Here is a 27,342-nt window from a genome sequence, read left to right as displayed (position 1 = left end):
TAAAAAGAAGTCGTTTTTGGTAACAAAAACCCACAAGAGTATGAGAAAATATGCTGGTAGAAAGAGTGATGCTAAAATGTATAGAGTTTTGCAGACATGGTGCATCATTAAGAAGAGGTCACGCATGTGGGGATTAAGTTCGGACTATTTCCCATTGCTGGGAATTTCAGAATGCTTCAGCACCACACTTTCTTTGCATGAGCTTGTACAGATGCAAATATCTTCAAAGAGAATCCTAAATTCTATTTTAAGGGTAAAATATCTTTGTCAAACTAATGAAAGTAAAAGTTGCCTCTGATTGTAGGAAACATCAAAACTTCTAAGGTTCCCACAACAATATTGGCAGAGAAACTGTTGCTGGGCATGATGAGGCACATTCCATTGCTCAGGAGGCTGAGGCAGGAGGATCACCACAAACTTGAGGCTAGCCTGGGTCACATAAATGAGCTCAAGACCATTCTGCACTACACAGAGAAATCCTGTCTCAAATAAAATAAAATGAGGAAAGAAAAATTGTCCCTTGCTGAGAGGTTGAAGGAGTAGCAAATCTTTATACTTTCTCCTTTGTCAACAAATCCAGTGATTCTGACATATAGTAATATGTCAGCTTTTGGAAAAGGAAATGGTTGCAGAGGAAACTGTAGTATATTTCATTGTCCTTATCAATTTTGTTACCAATTTTGTTAGCAGTGTTGGGCGCATTCACATTTCCACATTTCATATAGGCGAGTCTATCATTTAAGTCCTTTCATGTCTTTAGACAGTTTTCTGCAGTTTAACCATCCATGTTGAATAGCAAAGTACTTTATTGATTGTTCATTGTCTCAATCAAATACACTGGCTCTCTTTCAGGTTGCATGTGCTATTCTCTTTTGGCAAGGTTCTACTTTCCTATACCATATCAAACATATATGCATTTTATAAAATTAAGATAATTGGTAATCATTCCTGAGAATATCAGAATTTTAACTGTAGCCCCATATGTTACCCATGATCTGGCCACTTACCTACCACTTCGACTCATTCCTCCTACACTCTTCCAAATGCGATTTCCTGTAGTTCAGGCTCAGAGATCACTGTGCTTACCCAAGCTCTCCAATGATCCCCGTCTCTGCTTGCTTACACACACCACCTCGTGGGGAAGTCATCCCTGAGCGTTCTCTCTAAAGAAACGCTATTCCATCACTGTGACAGGACATAGCACCAGCTGGCATATCTGCTGACATTGATTTTCTTAGTTATTTATCATCTACTTCCCATTCTCTGAGCCTTCTTTCTCAAGTTGAATGTAAGGTCTATGAAAGTAGAAGTGTGTGTGTGTGTGTGTGTGTGTGTGTGTGTGTGTGTGTGTGTACTGCTTTATCCTCAGTGTACAAACAGAGCACAAATAGAGCACAAAATATTTCTTTTGAAGAATCAAGATCATTGGAGAAAAAAGGAGAAGGGACAGAAAAGCACATTTTCGTGTTGTGATGACTAATTTTATATTATTTGGCTGGGCCATTCTACCTAGGGTACCCGATATTTGTTCAAACTCCAGCTTAGATGCGCAGTGGAAGTATGGTTTAGATGTGAGGAGGAGTATTGAATTCGGTTTGCACTGAGTAAAGCAGATCACCTGCTACTATGCAGATGGGCTTCATCCAATCAGCTGAAAGCTTTAGGAAAGAAAGACTAAGTTTCTTCAAGAAACAAGGAATTCTGCCTCCATACTGACTCCTGACTCAGGTGTCAGAATAACCTGTTCCTGTATCTCTGTCCTCCTGGCCTTGCAAAATTCCAGCTCAACGAGCTTCCAGAGTTATGTAAGCCAACCCCTTAAAATAAAAGCAATTAATGTCTCTCTCTCTCTCTCTCTCTCTCTCTCTCTCTCTCTCTCTCTCTCTCTCTCTCTCTCTGTCTCTCTCTCTCTCTGTCTCCCGTCTGTCTGTCTGTGTGTCTGTCTGTCTGTCTCTCTTTCTCTCTGTCTCTGTTTCTTTTCCAAATACCACCAGTAATCCAGAGGGTAGAGCAGAGAAGTGTTTTGAAATTCAGATATTTTTTATCAGATTTTGGAGAATCTGTATTTACATAATGACATGTCTTGGGGATTGCGACCCAAGTCTAAACACATAATTCATTTATATTTTCTATGTACCATATCCATAGCCTGAAATCTTATACAATGATTTTTATAATTTTATGCATGAAACTATATTTCATCTTGTGAAATTTTCTACTTATACGGTCAAGTTGGCACTCAAATTTTTGAAGCATTTGAAAATTTTGAAGCATTTGAAAAATTTGAAGCATTTCAAATTTTTGAAGATTTTGACGCATTCTAAATTTACTATTTTGAATTTTGGGTCTTAGAACCAGTGATTTTCACTTGTATTCTCTTTCTGATTCTATATATATAAAGCACACAATATCTTATTCCGTTTCTATGGAGAATCCTGATTAACACATTTTTTATAAACTCATATTGACATAGAATGTATTCTTGTAAGTAAACAATGTAGTCTTTTTTTTTTTTTTTTTTTTATCAATACAAGGGATCGAACTCACGACTGCCTGCTTGGAAGGCAGGCACTTATGCCACTGAGCTTAATCCCCAGCTCCAACAATGTAGTCTTATAAGTAAATTAAATTCACTACATAAAAATAATTTCAGATAGTAAATAAGAAAAACAAAAATAGTAAAGGCATGGAACGATTACTCAGAACATATGGCACACACACATAATCAATATAACTTTTAATGTGAGACAAAATAAAACTTAAGGATAAAATCATCATGAGGGAGATGTTATAGTTGATGAAGAAGACACAATGAGCACAAATATATATGTACATAAAAGCATAAGTTCAAAAAACATACAGTAAAAGTTTATGGAGTAATAGGATGAATTAGTGAATGCTTGTGCTTGAGGATTTTAATACAGATATTTCAGGACTAAGATTTCAGTAGTTAAAACAAGAAATTCTATAAAATTTTTGTGCAACAATTTAATAAATTAATATAAAAGCTCCATAAAATTTTAAACCAATGGGGTATGTGCAGATGAGCATTCATTTTTATTAAGCAAAGAACTGTTAAAGATTCTTCCATGTTATAGAAAAACTTACTGCGAACCATATCTTTTTATATAACTCAATATAATTTGAAATTTTATTTTAGTTTATATTATTTTATTTGAGAGAGAGTCTCACTGTGAAATGTAGGATGCCTTTGAGCTCACTATGTATCCAGATGACCTCAAACTTGCAGTGATCCTCCTGCCTCCCAAGTATTGGGATAACAAGAGTGTGTCACCTGATCTGGCGATAATTTGAAATCTTAAAAAGAGCAATTTTAAACATTCTATAAGACAGAAAACCTAATAGATATGCAACCACAAAGAAAAACAGAATAAATTCTCAGTTAGTTATTAAGCAATACTGGAATACCACAGTGGAAAAAATGTAGATCAGAAGCAAGTGATTTTGCCAATATATTGAAAGAATAAATACAAAAATCTGCTTACCTACATGAAATCTTTAGACACTATACAGTTAAAACTATATCTGGTAAGATATTGTTTGTTTTGTATAAATAGAATCAGAAAGGAATACAAGTGAGAATCGCTAATTCTAAAACCCCAAATTTAAAGTGGTAAATTAAAAATTCTTTAAAAAATGAATATTTTTAAGTGCCAACTTGACCTTGGAAGTAGAAAATTTTACATGATGAAATAAAGTTTCATGCATAAAATTATAAAAATCATTGTATAAAGTTACTTTCAGGTTATGGATAAGGTACATAGAAAACAAATGAATTATGTATTTAGATTTGGGTCCTAATCCCCAAGATACATCTTGGAGAAACAGTCTTTCTCTCAATTCAATAAAAGACACCATAGAAGAAATCAATAAATAGGCATTAATTTAGAAGAAATCTACAACATGTACAACAAACTCTACATTAATATATAGGTGATTATTGCAAAATCACAAGTCCCAAGAGACAGGAAATCCAAAAGCCAAAGTAGGCAAAAGAAATTCCCCAGAAGAGGAATCTTGAGAGCCAGACAAGAATGTAAAAGATACGTCCAACATCACTAGTAGTGAGGAAAATGTAATTCAGCATATTCACTGTACTGCCAAAATTAGAACCACCTGTTTTAGTCTGCTTAGGCTGCTATGTCAAAATTCTATAATTTGTGTTGCTTAAATAACATAAATTTAAGCAACTTATTTAATCCCAGGTATGGAAGTCCTTTGTAAAGCCACCAATTTGAGTAGATTAGGACCCTGATCTTATGATCCCATTAATCTCTCAATTGCTTTCCTAAAAGTCCTATCTCTAAATATAACGACATTAGGGGTTACAGTTTATGCATATACCTGTGATGGGGAGGGATCAGTCTGTAGCACTACCAAATGTTGAGAATAAGATTTCCTGGATTATAAAATAGTTCAGAAGTCAGTCATAACGTTCTCCCTAGGTTGAGCTTAATAATTCTACCCCTGGTTATAGCACAGAAACTCATCATAGATATACTTATGAGGACATTTAGCACAGAATGCTTCCAAGGAGCAGGGGTTTAGAAGGAACTTGCATGAGAATCACTAATGCAATGGAGAAAGAAAACAGAAAGATGAATAAATTGGACAATTAGTTGATAGAAATAATAAAATATATAATTCATATATTGATACAGGTAAAACTTATAAAATAAAAATTTAATGAACCCCTTGACTACATACAGCTTTTAGAAACCTAGGTACTTATCTATGTATGTAAGTTAATTACATAAGTAATATTCTTTGAAGACCCTCAAATTCTTTTATAAATATATGAAAGACTTCCACAAAATAGAGTAGGCCATGAGAGTATGGGATATGGACAGAGGAAAGTGATGGAATCTGGTGACACTCGTCTACATGCTGCGAAGGATTATTAACTGAGCGCTTTGTACCTATGATAAGAGGAGCAGAACAGGGAAGACAGGAGAATAAAGAGGAAGGAACTAGGAAGGAGATTTACACAAGAAGAAGAACCAGAAGTATTTACCGTCACAATGAAATGTGGGTAACACTAAATGGTCTTTCATGCAATGTGAATATAGGAAAAAATCACATATTATTGAAGACATAGAAAAAGGGCACCTGAAAACACAAGGAATAATAAAAACAAACTGACCACTGAGCCCATAAATTAGACTCCTGCAATTAGAACAGGAATGGATGATTACAAGTGATCTTGTAAAGAAAGCTCATGCTTTTTTTTTCCCAACTCTACACGCAGCTGTAGAACATTTTCTTTACAAATAACATCGGGGTGACATGTGCAGCATTTTACAAGTGGAACAGTTTAAGCTATTTTGAAATACTCCCAATTATTACCTGCAAATTCATGTCTACTATTTCAATTTTCTCTATAAGTAGAATCTTCTCTATCTCTTTATGACTGAATTTCAGAATATAATACAGTGTTTGGAATATAGTAGATTCATATTAATTTTTTTTCATGTGAATTAATATAATTTCCACCATTAGAGAGCAAAAAATTGAAAAGAAATGACAAAAGTATTAAATCAAAGGCATAGTCCAATGTGTGTATCTATGGTCCCCAGAGGTTTATCAAACTCATTATTTCAAACTATACACCAAGTGTGGATTTTCAAAATAATAATACACCTTTTTTCAATTTTATTTTCTGTTGGTGGTAGATAGCACTTATAGTAGGAGATCCTGCATGATGATTTCAAACCATTTTCATTTACACTTCTTTTATATTACAAGTGAGAAAAGATACTTCACAGCTCAATCAGATTCAGCAAATCATATTTGAATATTGTCTGAAATTCAATTTTAGATAAATATAACTGCAGGTTATCAGGAGCGCCAACTGTGCAGCCTTCATCTCCAAGAAGAGTGTGCTCTCTGTTTGGGGTTGATCTGCACATCTGTTGAGCTGACACTTCCCTTAAAGGATTATCCTGTTCAAAAGTATCAGCTTGGCGGATTAAAGGTGATTATCTATTCAGTTTTGTATACAAAGACTATTAAAAGGAAGATGAATTCTTGGGCTACTTGACTTTGGGCCATGCAGTATGTGTGCACTGTAAATTTTAACTATTACTTTTTAATCAAATAAAAACTGTATGCTATTAGATTAAAATAATTTATTCCTTTTAGATTTCCAAACATGTGTACCCTTGGAAAAATTCAAAGATCTGATTATGACTCATTTTTTTTTCATAAATTCAGTTTTATTCATTAAGATATCTGTAGATAAGTCATTTACTGTATTTCAAAATAACCTATGCAAACTTAACGCATATATTACCATACCAGGATAGCTAATTATATGATTGGGATGTTTTATTTCCTAGAGGATATTAAGATATGGCTAGTTATGCAAATAATGTCTCATGTTTATTACATTCCTTTTGAATTTTGAATATTTGCTAAAATCTTTTTGAATTTCTTATTTAATAGTGTTGAAAAATACTTGGCATCACCACACTAAAGGTTTATATGCATGTAACAACTACTGTAAATGCCCCTAAAATAAATATTTCCTCTATAAATACCACACTAAATCTTTGCGAAATCTGACAGCACTGATTTAGGTTTTATCATTATTTTGGTATGTGCTAGATTTAAATTGTTTGCATATAGTTCTGTATATAAGCTTTGTAAAGAACTTACAAGGAAATCGTTAATTTGTGCAAGAACACATTTCTATACATTTTGATTCTTTACCTATAATGTTACAATTAGACATCTATGTAGGGCAACCACAAAGGAGAACTAAGCTACAATGACAGCTATACCACATAAAATGCTACACAAAATTGAAGAATTAACACAGATCTGAATCTGTGTGATCACACATTGCATAGTACTGTGATTTGTAAGGGTACTAAGTTGCTTTCCGTTCTAAGTCAAACATTATAGGTCAAATTCTTAATATTTCAAACAGACATTAATTTGGAAATGTATTTATTTTCTTGCCCAAATCCTGTTGCTACAGAGAACGCACGTGTTGCTAGATATACAAAAATAACAGTTAATCTTCTGAGTAATACAGTTCTCATTTAATTTGAGGTTTAATATTTAAATAGCTTTACTTTTGTTCCACATTGTACTTTTTTGAATCAAGAAAAAGTGGAATATTTTACTTAGATTTCAATATTTCAGTTCACAGTTTAGCTACTTTTTAAATATTATTTTTGCATCAGGATACCACGTCTTTCATTACACCAAATACACAAGAAAAATACAATAAAATTTGTCTAAAAGGTAGGCTTTAAAACCCAATTGATGAAGTCACTTAATCTAAGCTTTTCATTTTACAGATGATAGATAAAGCTGACATTAAGAGAGGATCAGTGTCTTGTTCAATTTCATGTTATATATCAAAGACAAATAATTTTATTCTTTAAAATTCACCTACGCTTGACTCACATGACCTTTTCTGACTCATGAGATGTGAGTAACTTCTAGACACTTACACAAATTCAATCCAGATTGAGAAAAAAAGAGTTGTAGGTGTTTTGTATCTAAAGCTTTATTTCTATGGAAATGAAGACATTTCCAAGATAGAAATTTCATGGTTTGTGCAGTAATGTCATCAATAGATTATATATATAGTCTTTCAAACATGTCCGAAAGAAACAAGACTGAGATACCTGTATAAATCCTATTATATTTTGTAGAAGCCAGAACTTTTGTTTATATTAATCGATCAGAAATAGTGCAGTTCAGATGTAGTCAGTTTTCAGGATTCATGATCCATTATTGAGATGCCAGTCTAAGTACTTAATCACTGAGCAATCAAAAGGGACACTAGACCAGTTGGAACAGGCTCACAGCCATAACACCATAACAGTCTCTACTATTATGAATATTATCCCTAAATTAATACAGTTTTGATTAATATGTCTGTAATTAAAATTTTCTCCACTATTATTGACACGTTATTCCCCATGTTTGCTGCAGGAAAATTGCAGTGTTTCTAGTCCAGGGAATAATAAGACAAAATCAAAGTGAAAAAATAGTTAATTTTATTGATAATGCACAAAATTCTTTCTTTTTTCTTTATAATTCCTAGTTTATAATAATTAAGTGGTTGCAACTCAGGTTTATACAGAATTGTATGAGCACAAAGATTTATTGATATAAATATGTAATTACAGCTCTCAAATCACTTCAACATAGGAGAGATAAAACCCAACTCAGCAAAAGAAAGTTTAGTTCCTAGAGCACAGCATGCCCCATTCCAGGAATTATTCACAGATCTGCATTCAGAGGACTAACTGATCTGATTTCCTTCAATTCCTCCAGTTCCATCCTCCAGTGAGAGGGGCTCTTATTCTCTTTAAGAAGAAAACGGATCTGCATATATTAAAGGAGCACTTAAACATGAAATTAAATATTGGGACTATAAAAATAACTGAGTTGGGTCATCTGGTCACCTTTTCTCTCCTCTGATTTATCCTTTTCTTGTGGCTCTCTGTCCTGAGAAGTTGATGTGGTACAACAGGACTGATTTCTCCAAAGCTTTAGAAATAAAATTAGATGGCTTGAATTCTTTCTTTCTTATTAAAGATTTTGATCTCTATTTCTAATCAGGCCAGGCTTAAAAGACAGAATGAAGGCTCCCACAGGTGCAGATACAATTCAGCCCTGATGATGTGGATAGGAATTTGTAATGCATTATCAGACTGGAATTTTAGCTCTGACTTGGAACATAAAGGTACTTAGCTTGTCCCTTGCACATAAGACACATTAGAAACCTGGCGGATAATAGTGCAGAGCTCTCTTATGTTTCTCTTTTCTTCTAGAGATAGCTAGTTGGCAGCTAAGGTCAATAATAGGAATCTACGACTTAGCTTTTAGTAAAACATCTCCAAGTGGTAATTAGTGAGACTATTTTAATATTCATAGCACATGAGTGATTTCTTCTAAGAGATAAAATTATTCCCATAAGAATCAGAATAATATTCAACTTTTCTATGGTTTTAGACTGCCTCACTTTGAATTCCAATTCCAGATTTCCTCAGCTAAATGACATGAGATGTTTTAATATCTTTGTGATATCTTTGTTTCCCTTTGTATAAAAGGTGGTCAAGAGTTAACATTGTCACTGAGTTGCACAGAGGATTAAATAGGTCAACACACAAGTCAATTCACACACTAGTGAGGGGTTAGCTGCAGAGGTGTAGGCAAATGTTGCTTCACTGTGGATGTGATCCTTCCTGTGTGCTCTTGTTTTAGCAATGCAGTGTTGTGCAGTGTCATGGTTTCAATTTAAAATGTCCCCTCAAAGTCACATGTGTTCATTCAGCATTAGGGATTTTGGAAAGTCACTAGGTTATGAGGGTTCTAACTTCATCAGTGGATTGATCCGTTAATGATATCATATTGTTGGGAGATAATAGAAATTTAGGATATAGAGCTGATAGGAGAATGGGTCATGTTTTCATGACTCTAGGGACTCTATCTGGACCTCGGTCCCTCTCTCCCTCTCTCTCTCTCTTGTTCCTTGTCTTTCTCTCTGCTTCCTGGCTACCATGAAGAGGGCATCTTTCCTCTGCCATGCCAGCATGATGCTTCTGCCTTGATGCCAGTGGATCACAGACTAAAACATCTGCCACTATGATACATAATAAATCTTTTCTCTGTTAAATTGTATATGGCAAGTGTTTTGTTCCAGCAACAGAAAGGTGGCTCAAACAGTCAGACAATAAGAATGTAAGTCTTCACGGGCTCTAGGACTTCTGCTAAGGTTGCTCAGATCTGCTGTTGTGGGAACAACCTTAGACAATATAAAAACAAATGGCTGAAGCTGCTTTCCAATAAAACCTCATATATGAAAAGAGGCAATAGTTTGCTGATTCCAGTTGGTGGGAACACAGATTACTGGGTCTTGTAAGATCTTGGGAATTTTTTTTTCTGTAACTCTTCAGACAGGGTTTTCCCTCGCCTCAAGCTGTCCTGGGCCAGTCCTCACACAGCTGGAGACTGCCTCTCCCTGGTTCTCTCATGTTCTGCAGATCTCCATGGTTCTCTCCTGCCCCTGTCTCCCATGGTGTGCTCCCTCCTGTGACCAGAAGCTGCTTTGCCCACTATGGTTCCTTGCCCCAAAAGTCCCTGCATTGTACTGGTACCCCAGCTGAGACGCAGAAACTGTCTCCAGGCCATAATCAGAGGTCAGTCATGGGGCTTACCTTGCTCTCTTCCCCACTCAGGAATCCTTTTTTATTTTTTTAATTACACGACGTTTAGCATCTGAAGACTAGTATTTCACAAGTTTCTGTTTTTTCATTCAATTGTTATAGGTAAAGAGCAAACCTGGCTGGTCCCTGTACTCCATCTTGGTTGGAAATTTAAATCTCTATGGATTTTTAATGTTTTAGGTACAAGGAAACAGAGGCTCAGAAATGTTTAGAGATTTCACCAAAAATTATTTAGATAGTAGGTACTGAAGAGAAAATTCAAAACCATGGCTCCTAATTTTTAAAAAACATTCTCATCACTCTGCTTCATGCTTCTGCCACAGATAATGAACCATAATCTGACATTTAAATACAAAACAAATGCACCATAGTCTTTACTAGCGGAAACTGATAAAATCAAGTTTAAACCAAAGAATCTGGGGCTAAAACTGAGGGTTGGTAATTTTCATATTTTTCAATGGAGTCATTTTTTTTTTTTTTACTTTCCATTTTAGCATTTCTATTGTAGTTCTGCCTGTGGAAAATATTTAGTATATCCTCCAAATGGTGGAAAACTGCACCCATTTAATGATCTGATACTGATAAGCTTTTTACTGAAAAGTCTCCATCTGGCTTGGATTTCAGCCTCTAGTTTTTTTTAGGAATGTTCTTTATAAATGTACTAGAATTGCCTTTTATGAAGGATGGAAAAATATTTCTAAACTGCATCAACATAATGAAATGAGAGATTAGAAAAGCATATGTATAAATTCTTCCAGTTAATTTTTATTGCTTTCACTGTGCACTTCCATTTAACATTTTTCTAAAACAGTAGTAAGTTTTTGAGTGGTAAAATATATGGCATTTTGAGTACACCAAGTGAGACCTATTATTAAAGTAGTGAATATTCACAAAAATTTGTTGCTTTATACTACCGAGAGGCTCTCAGTTTAATGAAAAGAAACAGGAATACATTCTTTTAACAGCATAGAGTTATAAATATGTACTAATATATGTATATATCTATACACACAGATAATCTGCATTTGTCATGAGCAATGTATTTTCAAATAAAACATATGTGTGTAGAGCTATGCCACACACAAGTCCTCTTTTAAAATCTGAATGTCTAACAGAACTATGGAAAAGCTAAAACCCAGGATGACAGTTCACGCATCTTCAAATATTTTAAGTTGACAATACTGCATGCATTTCAGTGGTTTTTAATATGACAGTGAGGTTTTGACCTTTTGCTTTTCAGGGCTTGTTCACTGCTCGCCATGCTTTGAGCAGAAACCTCCTAGAGTGGCAGGCACTGTATCTTAGTTGCACATTGATGGGTGTGCATGCTTGCTTTTCTCATTCCTGAAATGAATGAGAAGACCTTTCAGAAACCTTCCAGCCCTAGGATAAAGCTCAGTGGATGACTATGCTGAGAGTTCTTTCTTGCAAGATACCATTACCCCTTTGAATCCACGTAAAACACTTCAAGACAATTATCCCTTCCATTATCTCTAGGAGGAAAGTTAACTCAGGGAGATTAAATAATTTCCCTAAAGTCTAAAAGGTGCTGAAGATGTGATTAAACCCAAGAGTCTGAATTAGAGTCTGTATTCTTTTTCTAGAATTCCGGTTTTGAAATATTTTCCCCAAGCTATATGATAAAAATGGTAAGGTATTAGGAATCTCAATTTTTAAGCAGATAAAATACGATTCATTAGCCTGTAATTCCAGCATGTGGGTGGCTGAGGCAGGAGGATGCAAATTCAAGGTTTCCCTGGGCAACTTAGTGACACCCTAACTCTAAAGGAAAAATGTAATACAAAGCCCTGGGTTGAGTCCCGAGCATCCACTCACATATGCACACACATGAGCACATGACTTTCATTTATTTTTAAAATCCTAAAAGAAAATATTTGTTATGCTCTTAATGAATCATTAGGCAATTTTAATACACATGAAAATTTTAAATGAAAAGTGATGGACAACAATTTCCAGCTTTTATGACCTCCTGACACTTATTTCTATATCATATTAGATTTCTACAACAAGAAATTCCTTTTTTGTAAACATAAATCATTGTATAAAAATTGAAACATTTTTATAAAGCAGCATACTTTATAACCTCAAGTTATGCTTCAATTAAACTGAGAGATATGAAGTAGCATCCAGAATTTTTATTTCTATGAGATCGCTTAGAATATCTAGCAGCGACTTACATTCTTTTAATGAATTACCTAATACAGGATGCTCTCCATACACTCACATCTCATATAATATTGTGACACTACATACTGGATTTTAATGATTTCTCCTCAGGTACAAAAGCACAGCCGAGACAGCTGACAAGATCCTAGACTCACGTTAGTAAATTTGTAACAAACAATGCTTTAGGTATATCTCTAACTACACACACCCATACTGTCAAAGAATTTTGGTCGGGAAATATGATTCGGCATAACTTAATGTGAAGCCTCAATACATATTCATTATTATCCGCAGTATCACTGTATTCACACTTTAAAATGATTATATAATATATAATCTAGGCTTATGCTGGCTTGCCACTGAGAGTAAAAGTATATATATATATATATATATATATATATATATATATAGCTTACTAAGTCAGATTTGATTTTACCCTTATAGTCCAGATATTTACATGCTACAATTCATTTAAACTTCTATTTTAAATAATCTTTTCCTGAATTAGAAGAGATATAAGTATTCCTATCCTTATTTCAATTTTGCTTGGCTCCAGAATTACTCTTTTGAAAAGAGGATTATTTCCAGAACTTTGTGATTTTTACTTCTTTCTCAGGCTCTCATTAGAACTTCTATTTGTTCTCACTAGTTTCATACTTTTGATATATTTTAACTTTTGTAAATAAAGACTCATTAAAGGCCTGCACAGAAGTGCAGTTTTCTCATTGTTTAATGAGAAAAGACTTATGGCAGTAATTTCTCAAACACATAGAATTAAAATTAATTATCCTCTCTTCCTTGAAGAAATTGTCAAAGTGATTATACAGTCAAGTTGAAATTGCATTCTCTCAGACTCTTGAATTATTTCCATTGGAAGGGTCCCAATTGTAGAGAGATAAAACAGGATTAAATTATAACCCAAAGTTTCAAAATTTTAAAGCTCAGAATTTAAAGATGTAATATTTAAATCTCACTCAGGATACTAAGAAGAGATTTAGGAAGACAAAATGTTTGTGAAAACCAAGTTAAATCTTCTTTACAGGTATAGTGCCAGTGTGGTTTTCTTCTAGAGTCAGAAACTATAAATGGAAATATTAATAACCATTCACAGTAGAAAATGAAATTCTGACTTATTATTTCATACCTGGAACTTATGTTGTTTCAAGTATTATTCTTATATATAGCCAAAATAAATAATTAAACTGATTAACTGTATATTTCATGACTACAAGAGCCTTGGAAAACACATCTAGAGAAGGGAAGATGGCTGCCTATGGGGTGACAGCAAGGGTGAGTGTCTCTGACCAGCACTGATGAAAAGCAGGTACCTGTGCTAGGAGCAAAAGATAACATCTGATAAGGAAAGATAAATGAAAACAGCACCTGGCTGGAGCATACTCCACTGTCTTGGGGCATGAGAGGGGAACCTGTATCTTGGCACCCCATCCCACACCCAGTGTAGTGCCATCTTGGAAGAGGATCGCAGAGGGAGGGAGCTGGCACTTCAGGAAAGGGCAGATTGGTGGTATAGCTTCAACCCCTCTAACCTTCCTAAGGGGCACAGTGAGTGAGACACAGGCAAGCAAAAGCAGAAGAAGGGGACAGCACAAAATGTCATGCATCAATGTCCTACACACTGGTGTCCTAGAAATAATAGAGCCCCAGGGTCTGTGAAAGGTGGGGCTGTGGGGAGAGAGACAGATTGCCTAATGCAGACAAAAATAAGTTCTCTGTTCCCCTCCCATACAAAGGGAATGTGACACACCTGGGACATTCAGTATGGTATCAAAAATTGCCTGTGGGCTTCCAAGAGGACTGGGGTGAGCACCCCCTAGCAAGGGGCTTTGGGAGGCAGGGGAGTCCCAGCCTGTGACAAGTATTTAGAGAGCAGGCAATTTCAGTGAGAGGACAGACAGAGATGGCACTCAGGACAGAAGGGATTGGGTAGAGATGTCAACGCTCCTGTTTCTCCGAAGACTGGAAAGTCCCAAGGTGATGTGAAGTACTGTCACTGCCTGTGCTGGCAAGGTAGACCTTCTCTTGAGCCTGGGGTAGCACGATGTTTTAAAGGCAATACTGAGATGGACAGAAGTCTGTGGACAGAGAGACAGTGATGAATCTGGGTAGAAGGTCTTCCGGTCGTGTATGGTAGGCAAGAAAGTCCTGTGGGAGGAAGACAAGGAGACGGCTGCAATGTTTATCAGGTGCCAAAGGAAGTAGGAGGTGTGAGGATTCTAGGAGAGGTTGATGAGGAACACAAGAACCAGTCGTTGGACAAACTACACTACACTTACATCATCCCAAATCGATTGAGGAAACATAAGAAACAAGGTACAAAATGCCATCAAGCTCCCCAAACTGTCCTAAAGCAGATCTAAAGGGCATCAATGGAGAAGAGATCGAAACCAAACAGCTGAGTTACATGACTTGATTGAAGAGTAATCTAAGAAACTCAGTGAGGTCAAAGATGACGTAACTCCAAAGACAGTGAAGCTAACTATCAGACCAGTGTGGCTATGAAAACATCAAGTAAAAAATTAAAACAGATGAGAAGGTAGCAAACAGAAATCCACCAACAAAACACATGAACAGCAGAACTAGATTATGTGAACAAAAGATTCAGAAAATAAAATGTGAAGAAAATTTATTCAATGGCTATTAATGACACTAAAAAGATTAATCTAAGACTAACTCAAGTTAGAGAAAGAGTACAGGAAAGAACACAAAAAATAAAAATCTGATTATACAAATCATTGCAGAAAATTTTCCAAGTACAGGAAAAGAATTCAACATAAGGAAATTGAGGCTTTCAGAATGCCAGATAACTCCAAAGGAAAAAGTTCTCCAAGAACATCACAGTCAAAAATTTCAGAAGTCTAACACAAGAACAAATTTTAAAAACACGTTAGAAAGAAAAAAACAAAATCACTGATGAAGGCGAGCGCAATAGGATTACAGCAGACTTTTCAACACAAACTTTAAAGGCCAGGTGAGCTTGGAGCGAAGTGTATCAAGCCCTAAAAGAGAAAATCTTCCAACCCAGAATAATACATCCTGCAAAAACTATCTGCTAAAATTGATAGAGAAATAAAAGCAATTTATGACAAAGAATATCTTCAGAGCACTCCAAAATACTAAAGAGTCTCAACACAGGCAATGAACAAAGGAAGCCAAAAAATCAGTCATGGACTGAATACACCAAGCAAGGTGAATAGATTAAACAAAAATAAAATGAAAATAAGGAAGACGGTAGAAAGAACACAATGACATGAGTAAGTCAACACTTTTCAGCGATAACTCTCACAGTAAATAGCCTCAACTCCCCAGTTAAAAGATACTGATTGCCAAATTGGTCAAAAAATAGTCAACGGTTTACTGCATACAACAGACAACAGTTTACTGCATACAACAGACAACATCCCCAACTGCTAGGCTGAACAAGGATGTAAACCTACAGTCCACACACCAGAACCCTAAAAGGAAGGAAAAAGAACAAACAAGAGGATCTATTTAGAAAGTCCTTGCCTGCACCCATGTCTTTATGACTTTTACTTATTTTATCTCTCAGCAGATGGTTTCTGCAGAAAGAGAATGGCCACCATCAGTAAACCAAATAAAAACAATGCTACAGAGGCTATGGGGACAAAGGAACACTTTACATCTTGGTAGGAATGCAAAGTGCTATCTCTACTACGAAAATCGGTATGGGAGTTTCTCTAAAACTAAAAGCAGAAATTCCACTTTACACATCTGTTCTCCTTCTAGGTATTTTCGTCAAAAGCTAAACATATATTGCAGTGAATCATGCATACCCATGTTTAAAACAGCATAACAAGAGTTAACTTTTGGAAGCGGTCTGTATGTCCATCAACAGATGAATGACTAAAGAAAATGTAGTTTTTAAAACACAATGAAGTATGACAATGCCACAAAGAGGGAGAAATATAAGTCATTGGTAGAAAAATGTATGTATGTTGAGACTATAATACTAGGTTAAAATAAACCAGCAGTATCATCTATAACATGACATTGTCTTTCATATGAGAAGCCAAAATATAAAAACAAAACAAAGAGTAAAATAAAAGATAATAGGAAACAGAGGGAAAGATCTTTTGCCAATGGGATGAAGACCAAGAGATGGGGGGAAGAGAAGGGTTTGGAGGATTTGTGGAAAAGGATGAAAAGAATTAAGATGTCACTGTATCTATAGCTATCTATCTATCTATCTATCTATCTATCTATCAACTACCTCTTCACAACTCCCCACAATGACTCAGTCAGTTTGTATTGCAAATGTGTAGTAATAAAAATAAAAATTAAAATGCAATGATAGGTGCTTCTTTTATTCTTCTCACCTATGGCACATAAATGTCAGGTCCTAGCCGCTCCTAGTATCTTCACTTCTTGCATTAAACAATGAAACAGAAGAGAGAACACAGTGATGCCGAAGGGGAAGCTGATGTAAAAGAATCCATAGCCACAAACACCAAATGTGGCTTTTTAAAAAAATTCAGGCTGACTATAAATGTGTTAATGTCTGCAGTATTAATTAAAATATTTTAAATGAGCTATTATTTTGGATAATTGTACCATTTTCTAAATTTTTAATGCATGATGACAATACTATAAAATTAATCCTAAGAAATACACACAGCAAATATCATGGTTTTAGATTACTCCTGACATATTTATTGTTCTTGGTCCACAGAATTAATATAGATTACTTTTTATAAAGGAGACATTGTGATTTTGTAATGTGTACTCTTAATTTTTCATCTAAAAGTATAGTTTTTGTTTTATCCATAAACTAATCTACCACATGTAGCTCTCTTAAAGGTTTCAAAATTTAAGAAAGCATTACACTAGCAAAGGAAAGATATATTTTACATTCTTCATTTAGAAATTAAAGATATAGATAAAACTGTATTTTTTAATCTTCTAAATGGTCACTTGGAATTGTGGTTCTTAACAGCAACTGCTATACAATCCATGATAAGTAAGGATAAAGTATTTTATCTGATTTATAATATTTAATTTACTGCAGAAATGTGCTAACACAATTAAATAATGGTACTGTGGGATGCAGAACATAACTGCAAACATGAATATGTACTTCAAATTAATTATAAAATCTAAACAACATTACATTAAAAATGTTTCAAGTACATTTTCTCTAAACTCTTGCCTCTATTTTCACTTATATTTCCTCCTAAAAATCCTATTTACTTACCTTGGATCATGATTCTAAGCGTTATGTGTTTAAGGGATTAAATAGAAATATGAACAAAGATACATAAATTAGTACTTACCTCTGTTATTATTTCATTCTTTATGAATATGATGAACATAATTCTTTAAAGACATGATATATTACATGTAACATGATGGATATACTATAATATATTTTAATATAATATTAAGAACAAAGTTTTATATAGGATAAACTTCCCCAGATTTAAGGGAAAAACATCATAGTTTCAGAAGAAATACAGATGCTGTTAGCTTGGTTACAAAATTTAAACTGAAACAATCCTACCTGATGAATCAAAGTTCACCTCGTTGCCAGGACTTGGACCTACATCGATGGACACGACTGGTAAAAGCTTCCGAAAGTCCCATAGCTTTATAACCCCACAGGCATCACAGGAACCTATCATGTGACCCTTGAAAATGTAAAATAAACAAAAATATGTTTTTATTTATACACTGCATATATAAATATTCAGAGTAACCCAGGAGGAAAAGCTCATGTTTATGTTACAGTTTTATTAACTCTGCAAAACTGCATTCTTTTAAACGTAAATGTATTCATTATATCTTTACCTTGCATATTAAGTTACATAAAGTGATATTCTTAGTACATGAAATTCAATACTAATTTTAGAAAAATACTTTTCAAGGAGGCATTTTGTGAAGAGGTGCAATGAAACAAACTGTACATACTCATATAATTTGACTATATGAATACATAGCATGTGTCACATAAATGATATACATAGTGTGTAAACTGTGTATCTGAAAAAAATCACTTCATCAGCACACCAGGCTATATGTGCTTGCAATTAGCGTTGATCCAGTCTTATGAACCACATACAGAGAAAAACAGGAAGATAAATGGCCACATAGAGGAGAGCTTCAACTAGAGGGCAGAATGACTAGAGTTGGTCCACTAATTGCAGTGAAATCATTCCTATTGTGGTCCAGTTAGACGAAATTCTCAATAAACGTATTCGAGTCACTTTGATAGTAAGTAATGAAGCAGGAAAGAAACTGGATAAAGAAAAACGGCGGGGGTGGGGTGGGGTGGATGAAATCTAGTGTAGTGACGACAGAGGAGGATACTGCCTCAAAGTGTCAGCACCTGGGGCTCAGCCACCAGCGCTCTGGGCTGTCTCACTCCTGCGGGACTCTCAGGAGAGGTGCTCGCAGCACCCACTTCACACCAGGGACCAGGGTTTCTGTCCTTTGGCGGCTTGCAATCTCCACTCATTCTTACTGTTTCACCATTTAATTTCTTTGCCCATTCACAATGAATGAGGACCGTTCGCATCAAGACAGCCATTCATGTTTATGATAAATCAGAATAACTTTCAATTTGATAAACAGTTTCCCTTTCCACTTCAGCTAAGTTTTTAAAATTCTAATGTCAAACTGCCCTTCTGTTTTCTTTTGAGTTTTTAAAATGTTAAAGGCATTTGCTGTTATTACACAATTTTCCTTCTTGTTATTTTGAGCTACCTCACTCTTTTCGTCATTCACATCCTAATTTGTATCCTTTCTGTAAAATATACATTAAGTATTACATTTCAAGTGGACTTTTTGTTTTTCCCTAACCACACCAATAATGCAATGAATTCCATTAGTTTCAAAATTCTGTAACTGTTGCCACTGGCAAAGTAATACAACAGCCTTGTACCCAATCAAATAAATTAGATGCTTAATCTTTTTTATGACTTAAAAGGGAACATAGAGAACTTGGAATGATCTCAGATATGTAAACATGTTTTGTAAGAACTGTGAGGAATCCGTGAATTTCATTTTAGAAAATGAAAGAACGCTCTCAGTATTAGCAGGGGATATTAATATTACACATTTGAAAAAAAAAATCTTTCTCCGGATATAAGGGCTTTCAATCATCTTTCAGAAGTCACGAAACAGTCAATTCTGAGAACACAGTAGATAAGTTTTAATCAGAATTTAATTTGAATGTTCCTTTCATCAAAGGCAAGTTATTGACTGGATATCTTTTTTCTAGGCTGGAGGGAATCTTAATATACGCTTTATCCAACTGAACATTAAAATTTGAGGAAAAGCACTAAAAATAAAACATTTTATTATTCTTACTAGATGAAAATAAATACTTCAAAACTTTTAAATATAATTATAAAACTTAATATTAATGTGTGATAGTTTAGTAATATTAAAAGAATTCAACATTTATTAAATACTTTAATGAACCAGGTCCTGTACCAAATACTTGTTAGCAAAAGAGTATGCTAATTTAAAAATCACACTACAGTTAGTCTAAATTTTCCATTGTTTTAGGAACTTAGGAGCTATGATAAAGTGTGCATTATGGTAGTATGATTAAAATACCTTAATAAGTGATATAAATAAGTTTGCATTTAGATTATTAATGAAAAGACACTGTAATAACTTCTTAATAATCTAAGCAGTGGAGCAGATGCATGGACTACTGCAGTTTTGGGGGTATAACAGAGCTCAACAAAGTATTTGCTAAATTGATATATGAATGTCTCCTTGAAACTCATCTGGAAGTTTCAGTTTAGCCCATTGCTTCTGTAGCAGTCTTGGGGTAAATGTAAATTCTCTCTCTCTCTCTTTTTTTTTTTTTTTTTTTTTGGTATGGGGTATTGAGCTCAGGACCTTACACTTGCCAGGCAGACGCTGTGCCACTTGGCTTTGACCTCATGCCTTGGTAAATGTATATTCTAATTGTCATGGTTCTGAATCACTTATAAAAGTGATAGAAAGGATAGAGAATCTGGAAATCAAAAGTTGGAATATCCTCAAGGCCCTCCGCCCACACAGGGTAAATCAGAGGGTCTTCTGCCAGTCTTCCAACCAACCTCAGACAAAATAAGAAACTAGCCTACTGCTGCTCCCAAAGCAGAATGTGTATTGTAAGGATCTGAGCTGAGGAGATGTGCAAAAGTGATTTGCTGATGGTGCACGGGAAAATCATTTTATTTAGAACCGATGACAAGCAAGACGGCAGAGGATAGCTACAGATAGGCACTTACACTGAGGTTTCAAAGAAAAAGTCTTAGAGATAGGTGAAACTGTGTGATAATTGAACAAAGTGTGAAAACTCAAGAGTCTTTGGAAATTCTCTGAAATACAATTCTGTTTATTCCGGTAATTGTCAGTTCTGATTCCAAGAAGAAAAATGTGTTAAAGCTGGTTGATGTGGAATTCTAAACTCAGACCGGACCCCTGGCTATGTTTTTAATACTGAAACTCCTACACACAGCATAGATCCTACTACACATCAGCACTTAATCTTTGAATAAATATTTGAATTAATGAGCATAAAAGTGACATTATCAGTGTGACTATATGTGATTTAAGAGATTTTTTTCAAACATATGAAATGTTAAGTGAGCTGAAGAATATTGTTCTGATTATGACCCAAATGAGTTACACTGCACAAATAGAATCCCACAAAGTGGACAAAGGACATTTGAGATGATAATGAATAGTCACCACTCCTGATTGCCCATGTTAAGTGTTAAAATAAAGGCCCTTTAATGGGAAGAGGCATACAGACATGAAGTTACTTGTAAGTTAGAGCAAAGGAACATAATTATAACCTAACTTCAACTAGGCTGCTGAAGCTATATTGAAAGAAAATTTAAAAGTATATACCTCATGGACCACAAATGTGGTTGTACTTTTGAAACTTTTAATATTACTTTTGAAGTTTGTTAACAATTAAAGGAAAAAGTATGAGAAAATTAATGTAGTACTATTTATAAATAAAATTTGAGAGTAAGTGAAATTTTTAGTAACAACCTAGCCATGGAAGAAATAAACCTCGTGTTGTGGATTCAGAAGCTTCTTTTATGCAAACTTGATACTAACAGCTGCAGGGAGAAGAAGCAGCCTGAATACAGGCTCTCTGCACACGGATTTCTGAGCATATTTATAGATTGTAAAACAAAGTAACAGAAAAAAAGAAGGCTTGGGTGCTAATGAGATCATTTATAATTTAAATGAATAATTAAAAGACTATTTTAATAAACCAATAGGACTCCATAAAATAAACATACTTTATGAGTACATAATTTTTTCTTTGTTTGCTTTTTGTCTTTTTGAGACAGGGTCTCACCACACTGTTCAGAGTGACCTCGAACTCACTTTGTAGCCCAGGCTGGCCTCGAACTTCCTGACTCTGGAGTGCTGGAATTAGAGGTATGTGTCACCATGTCCAATTGAGTACATAATTTTTAAAGCAAATTTTAATTAATTAATTAATTTATTTATTTATTTTGGTACTGGTAATCGAACTCGTGACCTGGCACTTGCCAGGCAGGCACTGCACTGCTGAGCTACAGTCCTGCCTAAGGCAGATTTTATAAACTTGGGCATTGAGATAAGAGTTGAGAGTAAAATGTTACTTTTCAGGTAAGTTAAGAAATGCCATAAAATTAGTACAATTTCCTGTATGAAACTCTTTATGTCTTTGTATGGCATGTGAGGAAGCAGTTGATTAGGTTATTAATTGATTGCAAAAACACACAGGTACAATTGGATTGCATTGAAATCTTCATTTTGATGAGTCAGCATTTTCTTAGTTCAACTCACTAGGAGATGTGTGTGTGTGTGTGTGTGTGTGTGTGTGTGTGTGCCTTTTTTCCTATCTTCTTTTATAAAGTTAAGCTACAGAACTCCATATAAATAAATAAAATAATTTTAGGTTCCTGAAAGCAGCACTTCCTTTCTGCACAGTTTCTTTAAAGCTAAACAAGACATATACAAAGATCTCTTCTCAAAGAGTTATACTGCTTAGTAGACAATTAAATAAATAAGTATACATCAAAGCTGCACACCTATGTATGCTAATAAACTAAGAATAGATATGTTGTTTTGTCTAACAGTGGTTCCCTATGAATTAGAATAATTGGTATATGTTCAATAAGTAATTGTAAAATACATGAATGACTACTTCAGGTGAATAATTTTTAACACATTAAAATAAAAATTATAGGCCTAATGTAAAACGTGAAAATTCATGCCAAACTATGGTTATGTTAGTCCTACCAAACTGTTGTTCTTCTGTCTTTATTGGTTTTATCATGTTGTATTTTACTGGATTTTATTATTTGTGATAGTATAGACAGAAATTTTTATAGGCAAAGAGATAATATAGAAACCAGTGTTCATTTCCTGTTAGCTGGTTCTAAATAACCTGTAATACTTTCATCATCTTGAATGGTTTCACTCTGTCTTGATATGTTTGATGGTATAGTATACAGTTATACTCAAATATTTCAAGGAAAGAGACACTATGGTAACTACTATTAAGTTGGGTTATCTTGTGGTGAAACTCTATGTTGATTAAATTGTTCTGCTTTGACCTGTATTGTTATGTTGTTATGTCCTCTTTTACCTCAATCTCCCCCCCCTTTTTTAAAAATTTATTTATTATTTTTAATTAAGGGAAAAAATAAAAAAAAATTAGTAGGATATATTATAGTAACTTTTTACTTGTTTTGAAGCCCTGCATTGCTCCCACCATCTTGTTTTGACTGATTATATTCTGTTTTGTTCTGTTTGATAGTATCAAGTTTAGAGGGTATAGGCAACTACTTTGAAGGCAGTAAGATTCACTATGGCGCCCATTCTAGTTTGACTATTATCTTCTTTTGAAATCCTGTAATGTCTCCAATATTTAGATTTTATTGGTCTTGTTCTGTTCAACTGTTTTGTTCAATTTTATTATACCTAATGATATAGGCAATTCTTTTTAAGGTAGCAAGAAGCATTATGGTAACCATTGTTGATTACCTTATATTCTGTTTTTACATCATGTGCTATGTCCATCCTTTGTTTTGACTGACTGTTTTGTTTTGCCACATTTGGTTTTATTCTCTCCCCCAAAAAAGTAATAAGAACTATGGGAGTAATAAAACCCAAAATGTATAAATGTTATAGTAAAAAAGAGAGGAAAAGGAAGTGCTCTGAAGGATACAATTGCAAGTGTGTTTAGGTGTGTAAGATAGATGACCATATTACTAAGTTTTTGTTGGATCACTGAACACAACTGTTTGCAGTCTCACTGAATGTTCACTTTGCATGCTTTAATCCTGTAACTTGAACAACTATTTCTAAGATGACAATATGTAATCTATTAACTAGTGATTTCTTACTGTTTATTTTTTTTGAAATTCTATATTACTTGTACCCTTATACTGTTTTGGTTTTTTTCCCCTCTTTAAATAAAATTTAAAAGAAATACAAAAAACCTGTGGCTATGTTGATTAAAAATATAGACTACACAGGTACAATGACAAATGAGGAAATGCATTTATAAAATCTTGTATATTAAGTTTTAAATGTGAACCATAATTACAAATACTTACATTTGTCAAACATAACATTTATGTATTTTTAAAATGCTACCACCCACTGCATTACTTATTTCATGGAGTTTTAAAATGTATCAAGCTACTAGTACTGATGCTGAGATGGGGGAACTACCAAAGGAAGTTGGCAGGAGAGCTGTAAGGTTTAATCTGTGCCTAGCTTTGTAACCCTGAATCTATGGAACTTTTAGTATCCGCTACCTGTTAGGCATTTGATTATGAATAGATAATTAATGAATATAGAAGACTAGAGAATAATCAGTGCATACTACGTGACTTAAAAGACTTTTTAGAAATCATAGTAAATTAAATGATCTGAAGCTCAAGAAAAACTGTTTCATGGTTACAAGATTCAAAATGATATATCTGTACAGTACCTTCCAGTTTACTTTATAGCATGCCTCTAATTAATATCACAACTGGTTCTCACAACTATACAATGTGTCAAATGTTTCATTCTGCCTCACCATATAGAACTATATGAAATGTAGAACTATATAGAAATATATTCTAGAAGAATTAAAAAGTATATTGAAAGACTGTGGTCCAGATGATCCTAAAATATAACTACCAAATGAGACAAGTAAAAAATAACAACTACCACTTGTTGGGTAATTACTATGTTGCATTCAAGATGCTAAGCATTTACATAAACCTGTGTACAAATATCAAATATTTCTAAAAAAATTACTTTGCAATAATTGATTACCTTCATTTTATGAATGAGGAATTAGAGCCCAAGAAAACTTAATTACCTTGCCACAAACCACACAATTAAAAATAATAGGCAATATTTGAAACTACTTGGCTTTGTTCACTACTGTACCATATTATGTCTCAGAGAACTGGTATATGAATATGATTTTTTAAAGTGTAAGGCCTAAAACATTTGATTATAGTATATTAGGAACAATATTCATAATAAAGAACAGAAACAGACAGAGAGTTGGGATGAAGGCAATGACCTCTAAGTTCTGGGTTTGGAAGCTGTCTTAGTTACTTTTCTCCTTACTGAGACAAAAGTACCTGATACTCAGAGTTAAAGGGGAAAAGGTGTATTGAGCTTACAGTTCCTAGAGGATTCTGTCCAAAGTAGGTTGTATCCATGAGAGAGTGACACATGTCAGAGGGACATCACAGAAGTGACCAGTTCATGGTGCCCACAAGGTAGCGGAAAAAAAGATGAAGAAGAAAAGAACGGAGGGTGGGGCCAGAAGGCGGCCAGAGGTAGTAAAGGAACAAGACACCCTACCAGTGTCTTTCTGCCCGTGTATACTCTAGCTAGCCTGCTGGGCTCTGGGTAGAGCCAAACCATCACTGGATGGATTTAATAATCACACACCTTTATCCCAGCATCACACACTCTAATTCAGACATCTCTGAAAAAAACTCTGCGACTGCATGAGGCTTTGGGGATTATCAAGACACAAACCATATAAGAGCCAGACCCTGGTCATTTAGCCTTCGTAGGGCAACAGAAACTAAAAGGGCTTTTAACTGAAGGAAGATAAAAGCCAACTTATTGCTAAAACCACGGGCAATTTAAAATTTCTGGTAAAATGACACTGTCAAAAATTGCTGGCACTTGAAAAAAAATTGCTGGCTAACACTTTTTGAAGCTATGCGTTTTATGATGCTATATATTGAAGCAATCTGCAGTTCATATATAATCTCACAACCTGGGCTGAACTAAGCCACACACTGGGGGACTGTGTCTCTGGTTTCAATACTAGAGGGCAGGTTTCCTGAATCATAAATATAAAAATTGTCCTAGGCAAGCCTGGTCTATTAGTCTGGGACTCTGGGACAGAGAAACATAGATGCAGCATTGAATGCTGTGAAAGGGTAAACGAGCACCAGCAGAGATCAATGAAGACAAAAAGGAAAAAGAAAATCAGTCCTTTCACTCATACATATAAAGAAACAAAACATTTTCCAAAAAATGCAAAGCAATTTAAAGTAGGTAAAGACAGTCAAAAATTAAAAGATGAAATTAGTTTGAGTAGATTAAAATTATGCAAATTATGAAAAGGATTTTTAAAAATCTCTAAGATTTTAACAAAGAACTAATATTCATTAGATAAAAGGAAACATGCCAAAATAATTCAAATGACTTGAGGAAAACCAAGAGAATTGAAATGTCAGTCGCTGGACAGAAAAGGTTCACGGCATGGCATGTACTCCAGCCTAGACGAAGACAAACAAGAGTGAACTGAGATTACCATCTGAGAAACTCAGCTCGATTGTGGACATAGAGATAAAAAGATGAAAGCACATTTGTAAACTCTTTAAAGACTGAAGAGCGAGAGGTGCACTCTGAGAGGTCTGGTGTTAAAGGAGTGTAACAAACAAGGATCTCATAGAGACAAAAAGAGCAGTGAAAGGTACATTGTTGGAAACTATTCCAGATTTCAAGAAAGATATAATGTGGCTGTCCCCCGGCTCTCAGCGGAGATTAGTGACAGGCCTCCCATACAGAAAAATAAAACCACATTTACACTTAGACACACTGTATTGAAAATGTGCCAAAATTACAAATGCAAGAAAAGTTACTTACAAGTGAAAAATGATGCTACATATGAACAAAACCATGTGTACTGATAACAAAAAGGAATTGCCAGAATAATGTTCATATTGTATGTGAAATTAAATTCAACCAAGATTGTATGCTTAACTAAAGTCACCACAGACCGAATACTTTTTCAGACTTTTAAAACTAAAAACATTTAAATCTAACTTATCTTGTGGAAACAATACTTAATGCTTGAATTTTACCAAAAAGGGAGAAGGCTCCTAAAGATAGCAGGTACAGGAGACATAATGCTAAGTACAAATGTTAAAAAAGTTAAAATTTTATTATTGAGATTATTCATTGACTATAAAAAGAAAAACATCAATCTAACACTTAACTTCAAATCTTATTCTTAAACAAACTTAAAAAATAAATTTTAAAAAAGCAAAGAGAGAAATGATTAACAAAAGCCACAATAAATCGTTAATAGTAATACTTACCAATATATAATCATAAAAATGTACACCAATATACTTAAAGAGAATATACTAAATTAAAGGCAAAAATGGTTTTTAAAAAAGAATATAATTATGCAATTTACAAAGAAAACATTAAAAAGAAGCATCGATAATAAAATAATCTTAATATTAAAATTGAATATAAAATAAAAATTAATTACTAATTAATAAGAGAATGGATATCAATCTCACAAAAAATTATTTAGCACTAGTGTGCTAATTACTACAGAACAATAAAAGAAATACTCCATCAACAACATGTAAGTACTGATTTTTATGTAATTGCAAAACAATTTTCAAAAGAT

At 34.3% G+C, this 27,342-nt stretch overlaps 1 protein-coding gene across 2 annotated transcripts in view; it reads right to left on the bottom strand.

Moving 5' to 3' along the window:
• The window catches only part of Spag16 (sperm associated antigen 16), a 997,476-nt gene that overhangs the window by 224,415 nt on the left and 745,719 nt on the right, over window positions 1-27,342 (bottom strand). For both annotated transcript variants that reach the window (XM_063237454.1, XM_063237455.1), the window contains one exon: window positions 17,935-18,061. In XM_063237454.1, coding sequence (XP_063093524.1) covers window positions 17,935-18,061 — 127 coding nt within the window. The remainder of the gene's footprint in view (window positions 1-17,934; window positions 18,062-27,342) is intronic.

The sequence above is a fragment of the Cavia porcellus genome, unplaced genomic scaffold (assembly GCF_034190915.1).
Source record: "Cavia porcellus strain 051 isolate PalLab524CR breed Dunkin Hartley unplaced genomic scaffold, mCavPor4.1 scaffold_26, whole genome shotgun sequence".
Taxonomy (NCBI): Eukaryota; Metazoa; Chordata; class Mammalia; order Rodentia; family Caviidae; genus Cavia; species Cavia porcellus.
This window is presented reverse-complemented; position numbering and strand designations above follow the sequence as displayed.